General features: G+C 48.1%; 1 protein-coding gene and 1 pseudogene across 1 annotated transcript in view; one reads left to right on the top strand and one right to left on the bottom strand.

The window, feature by feature from the left end:
• The window catches only part of LOC117078567, a 28,679-nt pseudogene extending 26,089 nt beyond the window's left edge, over positions 1–2,590 (bottom strand).
• A 527-nt stretch (positions 2,591–3,117) lies between these two features.
• The window catches only part of TRANK1 (tetratricopeptide repeat and ankyrin repeat containing 1), a 119,580-nt gene continuing 104,330 nt past the window's right edge, over positions 3,118–18,367 (top strand). Inside the window, 1 exon segment of the mRNA XM_033211980.1 lies at positions 3,118–3,451. Within this exon segment, the coding sequence (XP_033067871.1) occupies positions 3,429–3,451 (23 nt within the window). The 5' untranslated portion in view covers positions 3,118–3,428.

Raw genomic sequence — 18,367 nt, 5'->3', positions numbered from 1 at the left:
GGGCGCCTGTAGTCCCAGCTACTCGGGAGGCTGAGGCTGGAGAATGGCGGTAAACCCGGGAGGCGGAGCTTGCAGTGAGCTGAGATCCGGCCACTGCACTCCGGCCTGGGCGACAGAGCAAGACTCCGTCTCAATAAAAAAAAAAAGAAAGAAAGAAAGATAACATACTGATGTGACTTTTGAGGACTATGGTGAAGATATCAAAAGAAGATGTATGACAACAAAATTCTGAGATGCTTATGAAAACTAGTGAAAGACTGGTCAAAGTGTAAAAGGACCTTTTCAGTTTTTTTAAATCCTCCTCTCCTTCACTAATCCCTTGGTTTGCTCTCTTTGATGTAAGAAACTGGCTAGACTTTCTGGAAGTAGATGCCTTGTAGTTGGCAAAAACAGCAACAACAACAACAAAACAAAATAACCTGCCAAAACAAAAAGAAAAACAAAACAAAACAAAAATCCAAAACCAAAACCAAAAATATCTCCAAAACCAAAAAATACCCCCCAACCAAAAAACCCCAAACCAAAACCAAACCTAACCAAAACCCAAACTGAACAAACCCAAAATTCACAAATAGAAAGAGGTATGCTAGGCCGGGCGCGGTGGCTCAAGCCTGTAATCCCAGCACTTTGGGAGGCCGAGACGGGCGGATCACGAGGTCAGGAGATCGAGACCATCCTGGCTAACATGGTGAAACCCCGTCTCTACTAAAAAATACAAAAAAAACTAGCCGGGCGACATGGCGGGCGCCTGTAGTCCAGCTGCTTGGGAGGCTGAGGCAGGAGAATGGCGTAAACCCAGGAGGCGGAGCTTGCAGTGAGCTGAGACCCGGCCACTGCACTCCAGCCTGGGCGGCAGAGCAAGACTCCGTCTCAAAAAAAAAAAAAAAAAAAAAAAAAAAAAAAAAAAAAAAAAAGAGGTATGCTAGAAGAGGTGGCATGAGCTTTCCTAAATATAGAATTGAAGGATGTTGGGCAAAGTATTGGAGGAAGGATATGGAAAGTATCCTAAAAGTGAAAGGGCCAATGATGTCTGGGAAATAGCAAGTAGCCCAACTATTTGGTGGCTAGCAGTGATTCCCAAACTTTGCAGCATGTTATAGTCTTTTAAAAATCCTGATGTGGCTGGCTGTGGTGGTTCATGCCTATAATCCCAGCCACTTGGGGAGGCCTAGGTGGGTGAATAACTTGAGGTCAGGAGTTTGAGACCAGCCTGTCTAACATGGTGAAACCCCATCTCTACTAAAAATATAAAAAATTCAGCCAGGCAAGATGGTGGGCACCTGTAATCCCAGCTACTCAGGAGGTTGAGGCAGGAGAATCACCTGAACAACAGAGCGAGACTCTGTCTCAAAAAAAAAAAAAAAAAAAAAAAATCCTGATGCCCATGACATACCCATACCAATCAAATTAGACAATTTGGGGGCCGGGCGCGGTGGCTTAAGCCTGTAATCCCAGCACTTTGGGAGGCCGAGACGGGCGGATCACGAGGTCAGGAGATCGAGACCATCCTGGCTAACACGGTGAAACCCCGTCTCTACTAAAAATACAAAAAATTAGCCGGGCGAGGTGGCGGGCGCCTGTGGTCCCAGCTACTCGGGAGGCTGAGGCTGGAGAATGGCGTGAACCCGGGAGGCGGAGCTTGCAGTGAGCTGAGATCTCGCCACTGCACTCCAGCCTGGGCGACAGAGCAAGACTCCATCTCAAAAAAAAAAAAAAAAAAAAAAAACAATTTGGGAGTAAAAGCCAAACACTCGCGGTTTTGTTTTTTTTTTTTCCTGTATTTTTAGTAGATATGGGATTTCTCCATGTTGGTCAGGCTGGTCTCAAACTCCCGACCTCAGGTGTTCTGCCTGCCTGGGGCTTCCAAAGTGCTGGGTTTATAGATGTGAGCCACCTGCGCGGCCTTGTTTCTGTTTTTAAGCTCCCCAGGTGATTCTATTGTGTAACTAAGACTGGGAACCACTGCAGTATAGAGTTTGCATGAGGAAGCCAAGATTGGAAATGTGGGGTAAGATTGTGAAGAAGAATCTCAAATGCCCGGCCACTTAACCTGATCTCTAGGAGACAATGGAGTGCCACTGAGGGTTTTGAACTGCATGTGATTCATCGTGATGTTTGGGGAAGTTCAATGCACAGAAGAAACCTCTGTGAGATTCTAGAAGCAAGGAGACCACTAGCTAGACTGACTAGTTCACAACTCAGAATGACCAGTGCAGAGAAGTACACTATGCGCCTTAGGTGTGTCCACGTGTCACCAAAGCCTCTCTGCTTCACTGAAATGTGTGGTTCCTCTCGCTAAAGCTCTGGCGGTGTCCTCCCCGCCACCAGGCAGCCTGGTATGATGGTCCCCCAGAAGGATGGGCTAACCTCGGGGATGCAGTGTAGGCCGAACCTTGCCCCAGGGGAGGGCGGCGGGCTTAGCTCTCCGGGTGGATTCTCTGGTATGTAGGAAAGTACTCCCAGGCCCGGAGAAGCTGTGAAGACCAAACAGGAGCGGTGGTCGGATGGACGCGCAGCTCCCCAGGCCGAGAACCACTGGGGAGGTGGCAGCCTGAGGTGGTCCTCTCCGACCCACAACTCTGTCGATCATCACTGCCCTTCCAGGAGGTGGAAGGACGAGGCAAGATCCTCATTTGGTTGCCTGCCTGTTCAGGCCTGTGCGCACTTACTCGCCACGGACATGACGGTGAACTTGGAGCAGCCTGCGGTCTGGCTGCCCCCTTCACTCCTGTACCCCCAGCCTCCCCAGAGTGGAGGGGCGAGCACACAGTAAGTACTTGATGTTCGCCTGACTCCTGAGCTCCTCCTCCGTGGGAGCTAGGAGGCTTCTTCTCCGTACCTCCTTTGTTGGAGGGAGGAACGAGGGAAAGAGAAAAGCCACACTGAGGCCGTTGACTGATCACTTTCTCTACCTCCCGGACAACAGCGGTGGGCCCCAGTAAGGAAAGCCGAATTCTCGCATGCCCGAGGAGTGTCGGAGGTGGTTGTGTGCCTAGTCCTCCTGGTAAAGGGCTCGAAGCACTTGTTTTTCAAAGGCGGCCGAGAGCCATACCACTGGAGCACTCGCTTGCATGATGGGAGACATCGAAACGCCCCTTTTGAACGCGATGACAAACACCCCCTCCCACTTAGTAGCGACGTGCACGCGACAGTTTTTGGGCTCTCGCAACTACGTGGAAACTTGGAATAGGTCTGCGGCTGCACACAGCCCGGGCGCCGGGGTTCCTGCGCCCCCCGCCCCCTCTGATCGCGGCTGGGTAGCGGAGCCCCAGCGAGCCGGGGGCCCCCGAGCGCCGCCTCTGCATCGCGCCGCCCCTGCCCCGGGCTCCGGTAGCTTTCGGGCTTCCGCACTGCCCGCCGCGCCCTGCCCACAGGGAAGCGCTTCCCGAGGCGGCGGCGGTCCTGGTGCGGACCCTCCGGCCGCAGCCATGTGGGACCCGCGGGCAGCTAGGTGCGTAGTGGCGCGGGAAGCACGGGGCACCTTCGGCCTTCCGGGCCCGCCACACTTCCCGGCGGGAGGCGGCCGCGCGCGGGGACTGGCGACCCTGAGGTAGCGGCCGAACGGGCCCGCCGGGACATCCCTGTGGGGCCCACAGCCATCTAGGTGCAGACCCGAGCCAGTCGTGCGGGGTCGGGCGCGGGGGACTGCTCCGGCCTTTCCAGTCCGGAGGGACCAGGGCTTGCGCTGCGACAGGACTGCGGCGGCGCGCGGCCTGTCTAGCTCCCACCCCGGCATCGAAGCCTCAGCTCTTGGGCCCACCTCCGCATCCTCGGGGGTTACCGGGGGCTGCTGGCACGTTACTGACCAGCGAACGCGCCCCCGGGGCAAGCACTCTTGGCGGGCTGGCGCCCGGGAGCGGAGCACAGCGGTGCAAGGGAACCGTGCCAGGCGGGAAGGGCGGAATTTGCGGGGAACTTGAAGCGCGCTGGCCTCTTCCCGGCAGTAGGAGGCCTTCTTCCCTGCCCGCCGGATTGTGGGCTAATGGGCTGGCTCAAACTGGACTGCACGGTCCATCAGCCTGGGCTCACCGAGTCTAGGGGCAAGGTAGTAGCAGGGACCCAAGGCTGGGAAGCGGAGTCCTTAGAAGCCTTTGCTTCTGCCTCAGAGCGTTTCCGAACCGGAGCTCGGAGTCTGTTACCTGGGAGGCGCGCTGCGTTTCCTCCCCACTCCTTGTCTCCGTCCCGCGGGTAGCCCTGTTCACTTGCAATCCGACTGAGATAGAGCCCATCTTTGGCGTGCAGCGCGAGCCACCTTTTCTCCCAGATGGGGGTGTTTCTGGGCGGTTGAAAGCTTTGGTGCTTCCTAGGAAAATTTTTATGAAAGTGTGCAATTTGGAAAATAAAAGAAAAATTTAAGAAACAGAAAGAGAATGGGGCTCTGAGGTCTCTAGTCCCCCGACCTGCTCCAGCCCAGTTGCTTCTGGCTCAATTAGTCCTTATGCGGGAAGGAATAGCTGGGAGCAAAGGCCTTGTGTTCCCAGCATAGGTATGCTTTCCTGCTCCCTCGTGCTGAGCGTTTTGGGTGCCAGGATCCTTTTTGATACAAGGCTGTTACCCTAATGGCATCCTGTTTGGTCCTTTATAGAAAGAAAAAAAAAAGTACTACCTTGTGTGTGTTGGAGGGCGGGGACGGTGGTCATGAGTTTGTTTCAACTGTTTTCCAGGCAGGTCTGTTTTGTGTGGGATTGCAGGATAGGTGCTTGAGTTCATATGCTCTTTGCTGGCTTTTGCATCTTCTGCGGGGGGTGGGGGGTGGGTAGAGGTGGGATAGGAGTGTGTGGCATTCACTCCCAGAGTCACATCCGACTGCCACTGACCTATGTATGGGTTTCTAAGTCTTTTTTTTCGATCAAGATCCACACCCACCCACCTATATGTATATAATGTATATATACATAATATGTGTGTAATATTATATATATATACACACACACACATACACCCACACATACACGTGTAAAATTGGAGCAAGAGCTTCATGGTATAGTTATTCTTTCTACAGGGTGAGACAGTGATATTTTCCATTCTGTTGCCACCCCACCCCCCACTAGAGGGATTCTCACTCTGTCATCCAGGCTGGAGGGCAATGAGGCAATCTAGGCTCACTGCAGCCTCCGCCTTCTGGGTTCAAGCAATTCTCCTGCCACAGCCTCCGAAATAGCTGGGATTATGGGGCAGGGGATGGGGCGTCACCACGCCTGGCTAATTTTTGTATTTTTAGTGGAGACGGGGTTTCGCCATGTTGGCCAGGCTGGTCTCAGCCTCCTGACCTCAAGTGATCCACCCGCTTCTGCCTCCCAGAGTGCTGGGATTACCCGCCAGAGCCACCACGCGGGTCCATTCTTTTTTTTTTTTTTTTTTAAAGCGGGTTGTAAATTGTTAACTTCACTTTATGACCGCCTGACCAGCTTTACAGGGCGACTACAGGTTCTGTTTGGGCCAGTCTCCCAGAGTATGAGGAGACTGTCAGCATTTCACTGGGGAATTGACTTTGGAAGTGAGGACTTGGTGTAGGAGAGATGGAGACTGAAATTCATACTCGAGTAATTAGAATACTGTAGGACATGGCTGTGTGGTCCAAGCCAGTACCATCTGCAAAGACAGACCGCAGATGCTTCTGGTTACTTTCGTTCTGGCTATGTGTCCACACAGAGCTGGCCTCCTGCATGGATCCCAGTGGGGCCTTGTGTGAATGCTAGGGAGGTAGGGGCATAATAGCTCCTGTTCTTTTTTTTGAGGAAGAAGAAAGGAAGATGCTGCAATGCTACTGCAAACTTGTATTCACAGTTTTCTAAAAGGATTCTTTGGGTCTTGTCTCACAGCTGCAATCAAGAGCTGGACCATGATCATTTTATAGATGAAGAAATTAAGGCCCAGAAAGGCCATCACTTGTTAGTCATTACCAAGAAGTTAGTGTTAGATCTGGGATTAGACAACTTATCTCTTGACTTTCCAGTCCATGGCTCTCAGGAACCAAATAGAGACTGGCCTTGTGGAAATATTAAACTTCTCTCTGCTGGTTGCTTCCGTTTTCCTGAAGTTACTACCAAAGACCCATTTCTATAGTACATGCCCACATTATTTTGTCTTTGCTTTTGGGGATGAAGATTATTTTAGCAGCCAAGTAGAGCCTGCAGGCCCCCCTGTTTGGGGAAGGTAAAGTGATCTGAAGAGGAGGGTTTTAAGAACTGAAGTGGTGGTTGAGGTGTGGGCCTCTCTGGCCGTTATCAAGTATGTGGTGTTGGTTTTCTTGACCTTGAGGAATGAACCCTCCACTGCCTTTCCAGATGGGGAGGTGGGGCTGACCCGTCAGTGCCTTGCCCTCAGAGTGACCCAGGCTCATTGCTTTTAAAACAAATTTCCTTGGAGTGCCGCCTGAGGTTCCCAAGGCCAAAAGCACCCTTGTAAGAAATCTTTACAAGAAAGAAAGATTTGGGGCAGCAAAGATGACACTGTAACAGTTACAGCAAAGATTGATACTTGGGCCGGTTACAGCGATGGGGAGAATGGTTAAGTTTAAGCTTTAAAAAAGAAAAGTACTGAACCAGATAAACAGGCATCTTTGGAACACAAAAATGTCACAGTGCCCAGCCAAGAGTGGTTACTCCTTTGGTCACTCCTTTGGTTAGTGAGGTTCATTCTGCCTGAGCAGACATTTTTCTTGGTCTAAAATTGCGTAAGTATTGCCTTGTTTGTTTTTGTTGAAAATCTGGAAGTGTGAATAACCTTTGCCTAAGATACCCTGGACTCAGTTTACCTGAATCAATTCCATCTTTTGTTTAGATGTTGAGCCTCACTGTCAGTGCCTACCCTGCACTCACCATAGCATGCTTGTCTGAGCTCCTGTGAGCCTGGCGGGCTGGTGGGACTCCTGTGTGTCTTTTGGAGCCAAGCCGACTCTGGGTTTAGCTATATCTGTCTTTGAAGTTGCAGCAACATTTAGATTGGGATGTTTTTGTTTTTTAAGCACTGGGTCCTCCTAGCACTTGGAAAGAGGGCAGTATTCCCAGTCCTAAAAATCAGTGATGGTATTTTGGAGGAAACCAGGCCAGTAGTATACAACACATAAAATATAGATAATTATAGCACTATATTGGGTGATCTTGATTCACTGGGACAAGAACGCACGGAGAGCAGCCTTGACCTTGGATGGGCTCATCCTTCATGTTCAGCTGTGGCCACCAGGGCAATCTTTTTTGCTCACCCTTAGAATAGCTCATCTTCTGCCCATGAAGGTCCACTCTACCCGGGGGGCTCAATCATTGGTGACTTCTAGGGACTCATTGGCCTGAACTCATTGGCCAGGTACTAAGGCCATCTATAATCTGGCCCCCAGACTGTTGTTCTAATATGCTGTTTCTTCTTACTTTTCTCACCTCTACTTGCTTTTCAAGTCAGTTCTGCTCCTCAGATATATCCAAGGGTCTGTATTGGGCTATGGAGGATGTAAATACATAAGACATAGGCTCTGCTAATTGTGACAGAACAGAGTTAATGTCATGTGGACTTGTGGGAAAGGATTAGTGGAGGTGCAGACAAGCACTCTAAGAGACTTCCCAGCTCCTGAATCTTTCCCAGAAGAAGTATGGGAGGTCAGTTTTGTGCTGTACCTGAACAGGTGAAGAGCACTTCTAGCAGGCAGATTAGGGTTGCCAGGAGGGAGAGAGGGACATTCAGGTTAAAGGAGCAGCTTCTTTTTTTTTTTTTTTTTTTTTTTTTTTTTTGAGACGGAGTCTCGCTCTGTCGTCCAGGCTGGAGTGCAGTGGCCAGATCTCAGCTCACTACAAGCTCCGCCTCCCAGGTTCACGCCATTCTCCTGCCTCAGCCTCCCGAGTAGCTGGGACCACAGGCGCCCGCCACCTCGCCCGGCTAGTTTTTTGTATTTTTAGTAGAGATGGGGTTTCACCGTGTTAGCCAGGAGGGTCTCGATCTCCTGACCTCGTGATCCGCTCACCTCGGCCTCCCAAAGTGCTGGGATTACAGGCTTGAGCCACCGCGCCCGGCCAGGAGCAGCTTCTTACTAAGAATAAGGTGGGCCAGGCGCGGTGGGTCATGCCTGTAATCCCAGCACTTTGGGAGGCTGAGGTGGGTGGATCACCTGAGGTTTGTAGTTTGAGACCAGCCTGGCCAACATGGTGAAACCTTGTCTCCACTAAAAAATTTAAAAAATTAGCCAGGGATGGTGGTGCACACCTGTAGTCCTAGCTACTCAGGAGGCCGAGGCAGGAGAATCGCTTGAACCCGGGAGGCTGAGATTGCAGTGAGCCGAGATTGCGCCACTGCACTCAAGCCTGGGCTACAGCGTGTGACTCTATGTCAAAAAAAAAAAAAAAAAAGTGAACAAAAGGGCTTAGACCCTAAACATGAACATAATAATAGTTTACCCTGTGCCAGGCTCTATGTTAATTGTGTTTCATATATTATTGTATTTCATTCCCACATAAATATTTTGAGCAAGTCCCATTCTACAGACATACCTGTACTGGAATGTGAGCTTCACGAAGGGGCAGCAGTGTTTTTTGTTATTGTTGCTGTTTCACATAGCTCAAGCATCTAGCAGAGTACCTGGCACACAGTAGGGACCAATCAATATTTGTTGACCGTCTGAGGAAACAAGAAGTCCAGTCATGTATGTGATACTGTCCTTGTTTTCCAGTAAGGAAACCGAGGCCTAGAAATTAAGTGAATTTACCACCTGACACCAGGCCTGGGAGAGAGAAAAGTGGGACTTGATCCCAGATTTCTGGATTTTCTCTTCTGTGAGGAAAACACATATCCTTACATCTTCCTTCTGGGACTGGTCCCCAACCCTGTTAACACTGCTGTGCAAAGTCACGTGAATGGGAGGGAGCCACATGAATTTGGGGTCATGTGGCTAAATTATGGTGGGCACATAGTGTTAGAGAATACTAGAAAGGTAAGCAGAGGCGTGTGTGTGTGTGTGTGTGTGTGTGTGTTAGAATGGGAATCTGAACTATTCGGACTTTATTCTACATGAGATTAGAGGCCATGGAAAATGTGTTTGTGTACCTGTGTATACACACAGCTCTGTGTTTTATTTATTAATTTATTTTTGAGACTGAGTTTCACTCTGTCACCTAGGCTGGAGCGCAGTGGTTCGTTCTCAAATCACTGTAGCCTCCACCTCCTGGGTTCCAGCGATTCTCCTGCCTCAGACTCCTGCTGCAATTACCAGCACGTGCCACAATGCCCAACTAATTTTTGTATTTTTTTTTTTTTTGAGACAGAGTCTTGCTCTGTCGCCCAGGCTGGAGTACAGTGGCACAATCTAGGCTCACTGCAGCCTCTGCCTCCTGGGCTCAAGTTATTTTCCTGCCTCAACCTCCTGAGTAGCTGGGACTATACGTGCCACCATGCTCAGCTAATTTTTTTGTGTTTTGGTAGAGATCAGTTTCACCATGTTTCCCAGGCTGGTCTCGAACTCCTGAGCTCAGGCAATCCACCCACCTCGGCCACCCTAAGTGCTAGGATTACAGGGTAAGCCACCGTGCCTGGCTAATTTTTGTATTTTTAGTAGAGACAGGGTTTCACCATGTTGGCCAGGCTGGTCTCGGACTCCTGACCTCAGCTGATCTGCCTGCCTCGGCCTCCCAAAGTGCTGGTATTACAGGTGTGAGCTGTCACACCCGGCCAGCTCTGTGTTTTATTTAGAAGTTTTGACTCTGGAGGCTGGCAGTGTGGATAAATACATCTTCCAGCCTGGCCAAAGTCCACAGTTTTTTCAAGGTAAAGTTCAAGTCCCTATGTATGTATCAGGAAACTATAAACTAGTGTTAGAACAGAGGCTAGAATGGGTGGACCCAGTGTCTCATACCTGTAATCCCAGCACTTTGGGAGGCTGAGTTCAGGAGTTTGAGACCAGCCTGGCCAACAATGGTGAAACCTCATCTCTACTAAAAATACAAAAAATTAGCTGAGGGTAGTGGCAGGCACCCGAGATCCCAGCTACTCAGGAGGCTGAGACTGGAGAATCGCTTGAACCCAGGAGGCGGAGGTTGTAGTGAGCTGAGGAGACCATGTCATGCCATTGCACTCCAGCCTGGGTGACAGAGAGAGACTCCCTCTCAAAAAAAAAAAAAAAAAAGACAGAGGCTAGAACTCTGATTCTCCCAGTGCTGCTAAGGGGCCACCCTTCAGATGTCCTTGTCCGTGGGAGATTGTTTTACCTATGGGGAGCTCCTGGACACCTCCAGACCCTCCCTATGCAGCAGTGACAGGTGTTTTCATCTCTCTGCTGGGTTTGACTTGCCTCTCAGATTGAGGAGGAAGCAAATTGCTGTGGTTTCCGGGTTGGGAGGTGGAATGAAGGGCATTAGTTAGCATTTAAAATGCTACATAGAGGTTTGGAGAAGGTTCTGGGTGGGGAGATTCCTGGGCTGCTATTATCAAAGCCCAAGTTCTCCTTTGATTAGAAAACATCTTTTTAACAGCTGTCACTGGAGTACCTGGTGTACTCCCTTTTTGGGGCTGCTCCCAGCTTCATCGCTCCTGGGACATTGCATAAACAATGGGAGCCATGAAGGAAAAATGGCAGCTATTGGGCAACTTGGGCCTAGCACAGATACTTGAGTCAAGATTTATGAGTAACCTGTGATTGGCTGATGCTTAACTAAATCATTTGTCTTGAAACAGTGTGGAATGCTAACTTATTGGTTATTCTTTGGGCTGGCTTTTGCAGGAATTTTATTTTAATTTTAAAGGACTCTTTTCTGATTTTCCCAATAACCTTTACTCTTTGTACACCTCTTCTGTCCTATGGGTTGTTAACACAGATTTTTATATCAGACTTAAGTTTGTTCCTTGCTTGGAGAAGTCCCTTCATTTTGTGTAAATCTATTTCCTGACCTGTGAAATTGGGATATTTGTACCTCCTGGCATTCTTAAATACATTCAATGAGAAGATTCTTGAGATGGGTTTAGGACAGGACTGGGCACGTAGTAAGTGCTGAATACATTTAACTTGTTACCATGCAGCTGTCTTGAACTATTCATCCAAATAATGATCTGGAAAAACAACAGTCTGTGGCACACTGAGGAGAAATCATGTGTCTACCACTAGCTACACAAAGGGGGAGATGCCTTAGGGTCTCCTCTTTGGAGGTTGAATGACTGAGACTCCACTTCAGACCCAGGAGTTGAAATTGATCTGTCTTTGGTCTTTGCCATTTATTTATTTATATATTTTTTGAGACGGAACCTAACTCTGTCGCTCAGACTGGAGTGCAGTGGCATGATCTCAGCTCACTGCAACCTCTGCCTCCCAGGCTCAAGCAATTCTGCTTCAGCCTCCAGAGTAGCTGGGATAACAGGCAGTTGCCACCATGCCTGGCTAATTTTTGTATTTTTAGTGGAGACAGGATTTCATCATGTTGGCTAGGCTGATCTCAAACTTCTGACCTCAGGTGATCCACCCGCCTCAGTTTCCCAAAGTGCTGGGATTACAGGCGTGAGCCATTATGCCAGTCTGTCTGTCTTTTAGCAGTATTTCTTGAGCATTTTCCTGGCTTGGTTTCAGGGAGTTGGAACCATCATCTGTCTTTCAGGGCCAATCTCATCTGCACACTGTCCATGACTAAAACGTGGGGCAAGGCTCTCAGCTCATCATTCCTCGAGAATAACTGTTTTTAGTCTGAGTTTACACTCTTCATCCTTTTTTTTTTTTTTGGAGTTAAAATAGTCCTTCTTTTGTGAAATTATTGGGGCAGTAGATGGTACTTTTTAAGAAAGTTCTTTTTGGCAAAATTAAGTGTTGATAACCCTATCTTAGATTACCTTTTTTTTTTTTTTTTGAGATAGAGTCTTGCTCTGTTGCCCAGGCTGGAGTGCAGTGGCGCAATCTTGGCTCACTGCAAGCTCCGTCTCCAGGGTTCGCGCCATTCTCCTGTCTCAGCCTCCCAAGTAGCTGGGACTACAGGCACCGGCTACCAAGCCCGGCTAATTTTTTTGTATTTTTAGTAGAGGCAGGGTTTCACTGTGTTATCCAGGATGGTCTCAATCTCCTGACCTCGTGGTCCACCTGCCTCGGCCTCCCAAAGTGCTGGGATTACAGGCGTGAGCCACCGCGCTCGGCTTTTTTTCTTTTTTTGAGACAGGGTCTCACTCTGTCACCCAGGCTGGAGTGCAGTGGTGCGATCATAGCTCACTGCAGCCTTGACCTCTTCTGTCTCAAATGATCCTCTCACCTCAGTCTCTTGAATAGCTGGGACTACAGGCATGCACCATCATGCATGGCTAACTTTTACTTTTTTTGTTGCCCAGGCTGGTATTGAATTCCTGGCCTCAAATCATCCTCCCACCTTGGCCTCCCAAAGTGCTGGGATTACAGGCGTGAGCCACCACGCCTATCCCTTTTCTCTTTTCGTGTGTGCAAATGTTACTGTTCTCCATTTCCAAAAAGCTAGGAACCACTGATCCTCCAGGATTGTTCTTTGCTTTTAGCATTTCCGAATCTCCAGGACTAGAATTGCTCTTGGGGATGTGTGACCTTGTTTGCTGACCATTAGATTCTCAACAGGTGGTTATTAATTTGTATACATCTTTTTCCTTTGTTTTCCCCAAGTAGCTAACAGCTTTGGTGATTGTATTTTGATTGGACTTACCTGGTTGTTTCTGGTTTGTACTTTGTGTGGCTGGCTTTTATTAAAACTTTGTTTCTTTCTCCAAGGAACTGCTGACTGTTCAGCATTTCTTGGTTTTACAGGAAATGGCCAGAAATCCAATAGCACCAGTGAAATAATCTAGTTTGAATTAAATCCCCCAAACTTTTATTTCTTTTCTAGTCCTCCAGCTTAATCATCTGCTTCTGATAAATAAGAAGTGGCCAGAGATTCATTTATTCATGCAACAAATGCTGAGCCTTTGGATTGCAGAAATAATAAGGCTTACTAAGACTTAGTTTTTGCCTTAAAAATTCAGGCTTCGGCCATGTGCAGTGGTGGCTCACGCCTGTAATCCCAGCACTTTGGGAAGCCGAGATGTGCGGATCACCTCAGGTCAGAAGTTTGAGACCAGCCTGACCAATATGAAACCCCGTCTCTACTAAAAATACAAAAATTAGCCGAGTGTGTTAACATGCGCCTGTAATCCCAGCTACTCTGGAGGCTGAGACAGGAGAATCACTTGAACCCGGGAGACGGAGGTTGCAGTGAGTCGAGATCGCGCCATTGCCCTCCAGCCTGGGCAACAAAAGCAAAACTCCGTCTCAAAAAAAAAAAAAAAAAAGGAATTCAGGCTTCTAGGGAAAACAGTAAAACAAATTAGTGTCTGGCACAGAGCTGTTGAGACTAGCACAGTGCCCCAAACATACAGGCAGGGTGGGAAATAATATGGCAAAAGAACAAGTAAATCATAATTCAGGGGGTTAAGTGATATAAAAGCTACATACAGAACCTTATAGAGGTGCGTTAAGAGCAGCAGCAGTGACTGTGGCCCCTCACCCTCCACAGGGTGGGCATGCAGGGAGACCATGAGGTTTGGAGGGGGTTAGAGTGGAGGGAGAGAGAAGGGCCCAGAGAATCTGAAAGTCCCTTGGGGAAGAGCTGATGTTCATGGAAATTGTGCTGGGAGGCAGATGGGGTTGGGGGCCTGGGTGATCTTGTTTTTTTTTTTTTTTTGAGATGGAGTCTAGCTCTGTCACCCAGGCTGGAGTGCAGTGGCACAATCTAGGCTCACTGTAACCTCCTCTGCCTCCCAGGTTCACATGATTCTCCTGCCTCAGCCTCCTGAGTAGCTGGGATTACAGGTGTGCACCACCACGCCCAGCTAATTTTTGTATTTTTAGTAGAGACAGGGTTTCACCATGTTGGCCAGGCTGGTCTCGAACTCCTGACCTCGTGATCCACCCACCTCGGCCTCCCAAAGTGCTGTGATTACAGGCGTGAGCCCGCACGCCCGGCCGATCTTGGGGTCTTTTTAAACCTGGACACATAGCACATGATCTGATGGTCTTGGGGACTGTCTTACTGTGGCGAAGAGGCCAAGCTGGAGCTGGGTGAGGGTGGGCCAGGGAGAGCAATGAAAAGGCCAATTTTGTAGTAATCCAGCCTGGCAAGGAAGATACCTCTGGAGGGTGAGTGTGACCCCAACTCAGGGATAGCTATTCTGGAGCCTGCATGCCTCCTAAGGGAGGCAAGCTGGGAATGAGCCCGAGAACAGGTGACTATGTGTCTTTGGCTTGTTGTTTCCTAGTTAGGACATTCTGGATGCTTGTGCTTAAATGCACAAGTTGATTTTTTGGCCCAAGTCTTTGTTGTCATGTAAATTGGGAATGGCACATAGCATTCATCTGAGGCGTGAACATGTGGCCGTGGAATGAATGTTTCACAAAGGATTCTGAGGCCTTGTCAGGTGCTGCAGGAAGGAATACTGTGACCAGAGATACCCAGGGTGGGGTGAGGGTAGGACACCTCTGGTATTATAGACACTTGTCTAATGTGAAGCTGTAGAGAAGGGTGAAACAGGCAGGTCACTTTTCCTTGCTTCCTTCCTTTTTAATGAATGAGAGAAAAAATAACCAAACCATTTGTCTAAATTTGCCCTCCTTCTGTCTAGAAGGAGGAAAGTTCTTGAAGGGTGCTTGGTAACCAAGGAAGGGGTAGGGAGCAGCTGGGCCTCAGGGCAATGGAATGTGGAATTTGGGGGCTGTAGGAGCCCCACTTTCTGCGTTTCTTCTCTCTGGGCACAGGCATTGTATTCTTGCACCCCAGAAGTTGGCTTCTTCTTAGGGTAGGAAGTAAGGCTGCAACCCTCTGGAGCCTCCCATCTCAGCTTCCAACACAAGGGGACTCTTCCCAAAATTCTAGTTCAGAAACTCCCAGGAAAGGGCCTTGTCCTGGCAGGTCTGGCCCATGGAGCATACACAAGGCCCTGGCCTGCCTCTGTGTACCTTGGCTCTGCCCTGGAAGGCCTTTGCAGTGAGCCGAGCAGCCATCTAGAGCATGCCTACAATGGTGATACTGCCTTCCAGCTGAAAAGGATTTCTTAGGACCCCTGAGCAAGTGCCCTGTTTCCAAAGGAACAATCACAGTAGAAAGAGTTGGGGCCATTTCCAGGCATCACAGTCTGACCTGTCCCACCCCTCATCCTCACAGCCTAGCTTAGCTTGGGAAATGGGGCAAGGTCTTGAGTCCCACAGACTTTCTCAGCTGTAGCTGCTTAATTGATTAGTAATTTCAGGGAACTCCTTTGAAAAATAGGCAAATACTAGGGCTGTGTTTTTACTAAATATTTCCTCCTTACTGGGTAAACAAAGCAAAGGTTCTGTAAATGTTGCAGGGATTACACTCAAATAACATGCAGGGATCACCATGGCCCCTATGTCATTAACCTGAAACACCATGAACCAGGGGCAAGCCCTGGGATCTAGGCCTGTCTTTCCTGCCCACCAGAAATTGCAGGTGACAGGTAGCGTGGACCAGGGTGCTGGGGTGGGTGCTAGGAGATAAGCCTGGGTTTCCCTTCTGGTGCTCACTGCTGTGGGGCCTGGCTCGAGGCCCCCTAATCTCTTAGCTTCGGGTTCTTTGCTCTAGAAATTGTAGTCCAACCATCTCACTTTTGTTGGGAATAACATTCAAAGTCCTAAGGAGATTGAACACTCAAACAGAAGATTCTTAGGAAAGCAATTGTACTTCTGCGCAGAGGGGTGCCTCCTTGGCCAGTCACCTTCAGGCAAGGCAGCCAGCCCTGTTCACCCTTTGGCCTTCAGGCAGCACTGGAGAGTGCCAGGATAGTTACCATGGAAGCCAGCTGCTGAAACACTGAAAAGAGTAAGTGAACCCAGGTCCCTCACCCTAACTGGGTAGTGATGGTCAGAGCACACCTGAACAAAGGGGCACAAGAGCCTTTATTCCTGATGCAAGTCCTGCCCCTGTACCCTTTCCCCATTGGCCAGGTTCGCGTCATAAATTCTAAACTAATCCCGGTTGGCTAAACATTTGAACGTTTTTTAGATAAGGTGGGCACGTAAGGGAGAGAGAGGAAAGGGGAAAGGGGAAGGGGTATCCGCAATGAGTAGAGAGCTAGTCTTCTTTCCAAATAAGGAAAGGAATGTGAGCTAGTACTGATAATGCCTGAGACTGTGGCATATCTGAGCATGTAACAAAGAAAGGAGGAAAAAAAGAGAAAAAGGGGCTGGGGGGGACTATGAATTAAAGAATAAAGGATTGATCAGGCTATTTGAAGAGAAACCTCATCATATCCCACACTCTATTGCATTTTTTTCTATTTATATGGTTCTGTGAATGTATTCAGAGTGGTGGTGTATTAGTTTCTTAGGGCTGCAATAACAAATTACCACAAATTAGATGACCTAAAACAACAGAAAAATATACTCTCTCATAGTTCAGTAGCATTCTTCCCATTCTCAGATCTGTTCCCCAAAGATCACTGCTCTTACTAGTTTGTTAAGTCAGAAATCTCTCTATAGATGAAGTGTGCACACATATATCCTTAAGCTCTTCAACTCGTTCTCCAAGTTGCTCTCCAGTTCGCTTTATTCACTTCAATTGCATATTTTGACACTCTGATAGCTCTAACTCATAGGTTTTGTGTGTGGTGTGTGTGTGTGTATGTGTGTGTGTGTGTGTGTGTGTTTGAGATGGAGTCTTGCTCTGTTGCCCAGGCTGGAGTGCAGTGGTGCAATCTTGGCTGACTGCAACCTCCACCTCCCGGGTTAAAGCGATTCTCCTGCTTTAGGCTCCTGAGTAGCTGGGATTAAAGGCACGCGCCACCGCACCTGGCTGTTTTTTGCATTTTTAGCAGAGACGAGGTTTCACCACGTTGCCCAGGCTGGTCTCGAACTCCTGATCTCAAGTGATCCACTCACCTCTGCCTCCCAAAGTGCTGGGATTACAGGCGTGAGCCACTGCACTCAGCTGTGCATTTAACATTTCTACAGACAGATGTTGTACTGCTTTATCCTGCCATGGCAGTATGTGAGTGAATCTCTACCTATAACCATGTTGATTTAAAGTATTTTCAGAGCCTTTTGATATATAGGAGTTTATAATTGTCATGGATTTATGTCTGTTACTTTCTTTATGATTTCTGCTTTTGGTATCATTAGAATGACCTCAGTTGTGAAGACTACATAAAACTACACTAAAGCTTTTCTGAATTTATGTAATTCAATAATCTAACAAGATATGAAAAGGTTATGAAGAAAAGTCTCTCTCCTGTGTTCTCTGCCCCACCCTCCCAATAAGGGTAAATAATTTTATTTCTAGTGGATCTTTCCAGATTTTATTTTTAAGAGACAGATTCTCCTGCTCTGTCACCTAGGCTGCAGTGCAGTGGTGCAATCATAGCTACCTGTAACCTCAAACCCCTAGGCTTAAGTGATCCTCCCACCTTGGCCTCCCAGAGTGTTGGGATTACAAGTGTGAGCCACCACACCTGGCCCAGAATTTCTTTATGCATATATGAGCAAATGCAAATATATATTCTTTCTTTCTTTTTGTGACAGGGTCTTGTTGTGTTGTCCGAGCTGTAGTGCAGTGGCGTGATCATGGCTAACTGCAGCCTTGACCTGGGCTCAAGTGATCCTTCTGCCTCAGCCTCTTGAGTAGTTGGGACTATAGGTGTGTGCCACCATGCCCAGCTAATTTTTGTATTCTTTGTAGAGATGAGGTCTCACTGTGTTGCCCGGGCTGGTCTGGAACTCCTGGGCTCAAGTGATCCACCTGTCTTGGTCCCCCGAAGTGCTGGGGTTACAGGCATGAGCCCCTGCCCTTGGCTGCAAATATTAATATGTATTCTTATTCAGCCCCTCTCTTTCTTTCGGCACAAAAGAGAGCATAATATACACACTATTCTGCATTTGCTTTTTCAAATATGTTTTGGAGGTTATCCTAGATCAATATACAGAACCGTCTTCATTCTTTTTTTTTTAACATTTGATTAATATTTTGTTTTTGGGTAGGGGTGCTGCACTTCAATTTATTGAACCAATCCCCCATTGATGGGTATTAAAGTTGGTCCCAGTCTTTTATTATTACAAGCAACATGACAGTGAATGATCTTTTATACATTTGCCATTTCCAATGTATGTAGTCAGTCTGTAAGATCCATTCCCAGAAGTAGAGTCAGTTGCTGGATCAAAGGCCATATGTATGTGTCACTTTATTAGGTATTGCCAAATGTCTTCCTAGAGTGGTTGAAGATTATCTAAAATCTGTACCTATATTTTCTCCTAGTGCTTTTCCATTTCTCAGTGCTTTTTAAAAAATGAGATATTTGCATGTAATAAATGGCACAGATTTTAAGTTACTGTTCAATGAGTTTTAACAAACATACACACCTGTGTGGGCCCCACCACAATGTCAAAATACACATTTCTATTTTTCCAGAA

Source organism: Trachypithecus francoisi, unplaced genomic scaffold, assembly GCF_009764315.1.
Source record: "Trachypithecus francoisi isolate TF-2019V2 unplaced genomic scaffold, Tfra_2.0 Lachesis_group0, whole genome shotgun sequence".
Lineage (NCBI taxonomy): Eukaryota > Metazoa > Chordata > Mammalia > Primates > Cercopithecidae > Trachypithecus > Trachypithecus francoisi.
The sequence above is the reverse complement of the archived record's forward strand: the minus strand, read 5'-3'. Positions and strand labels throughout refer to the sequence as shown.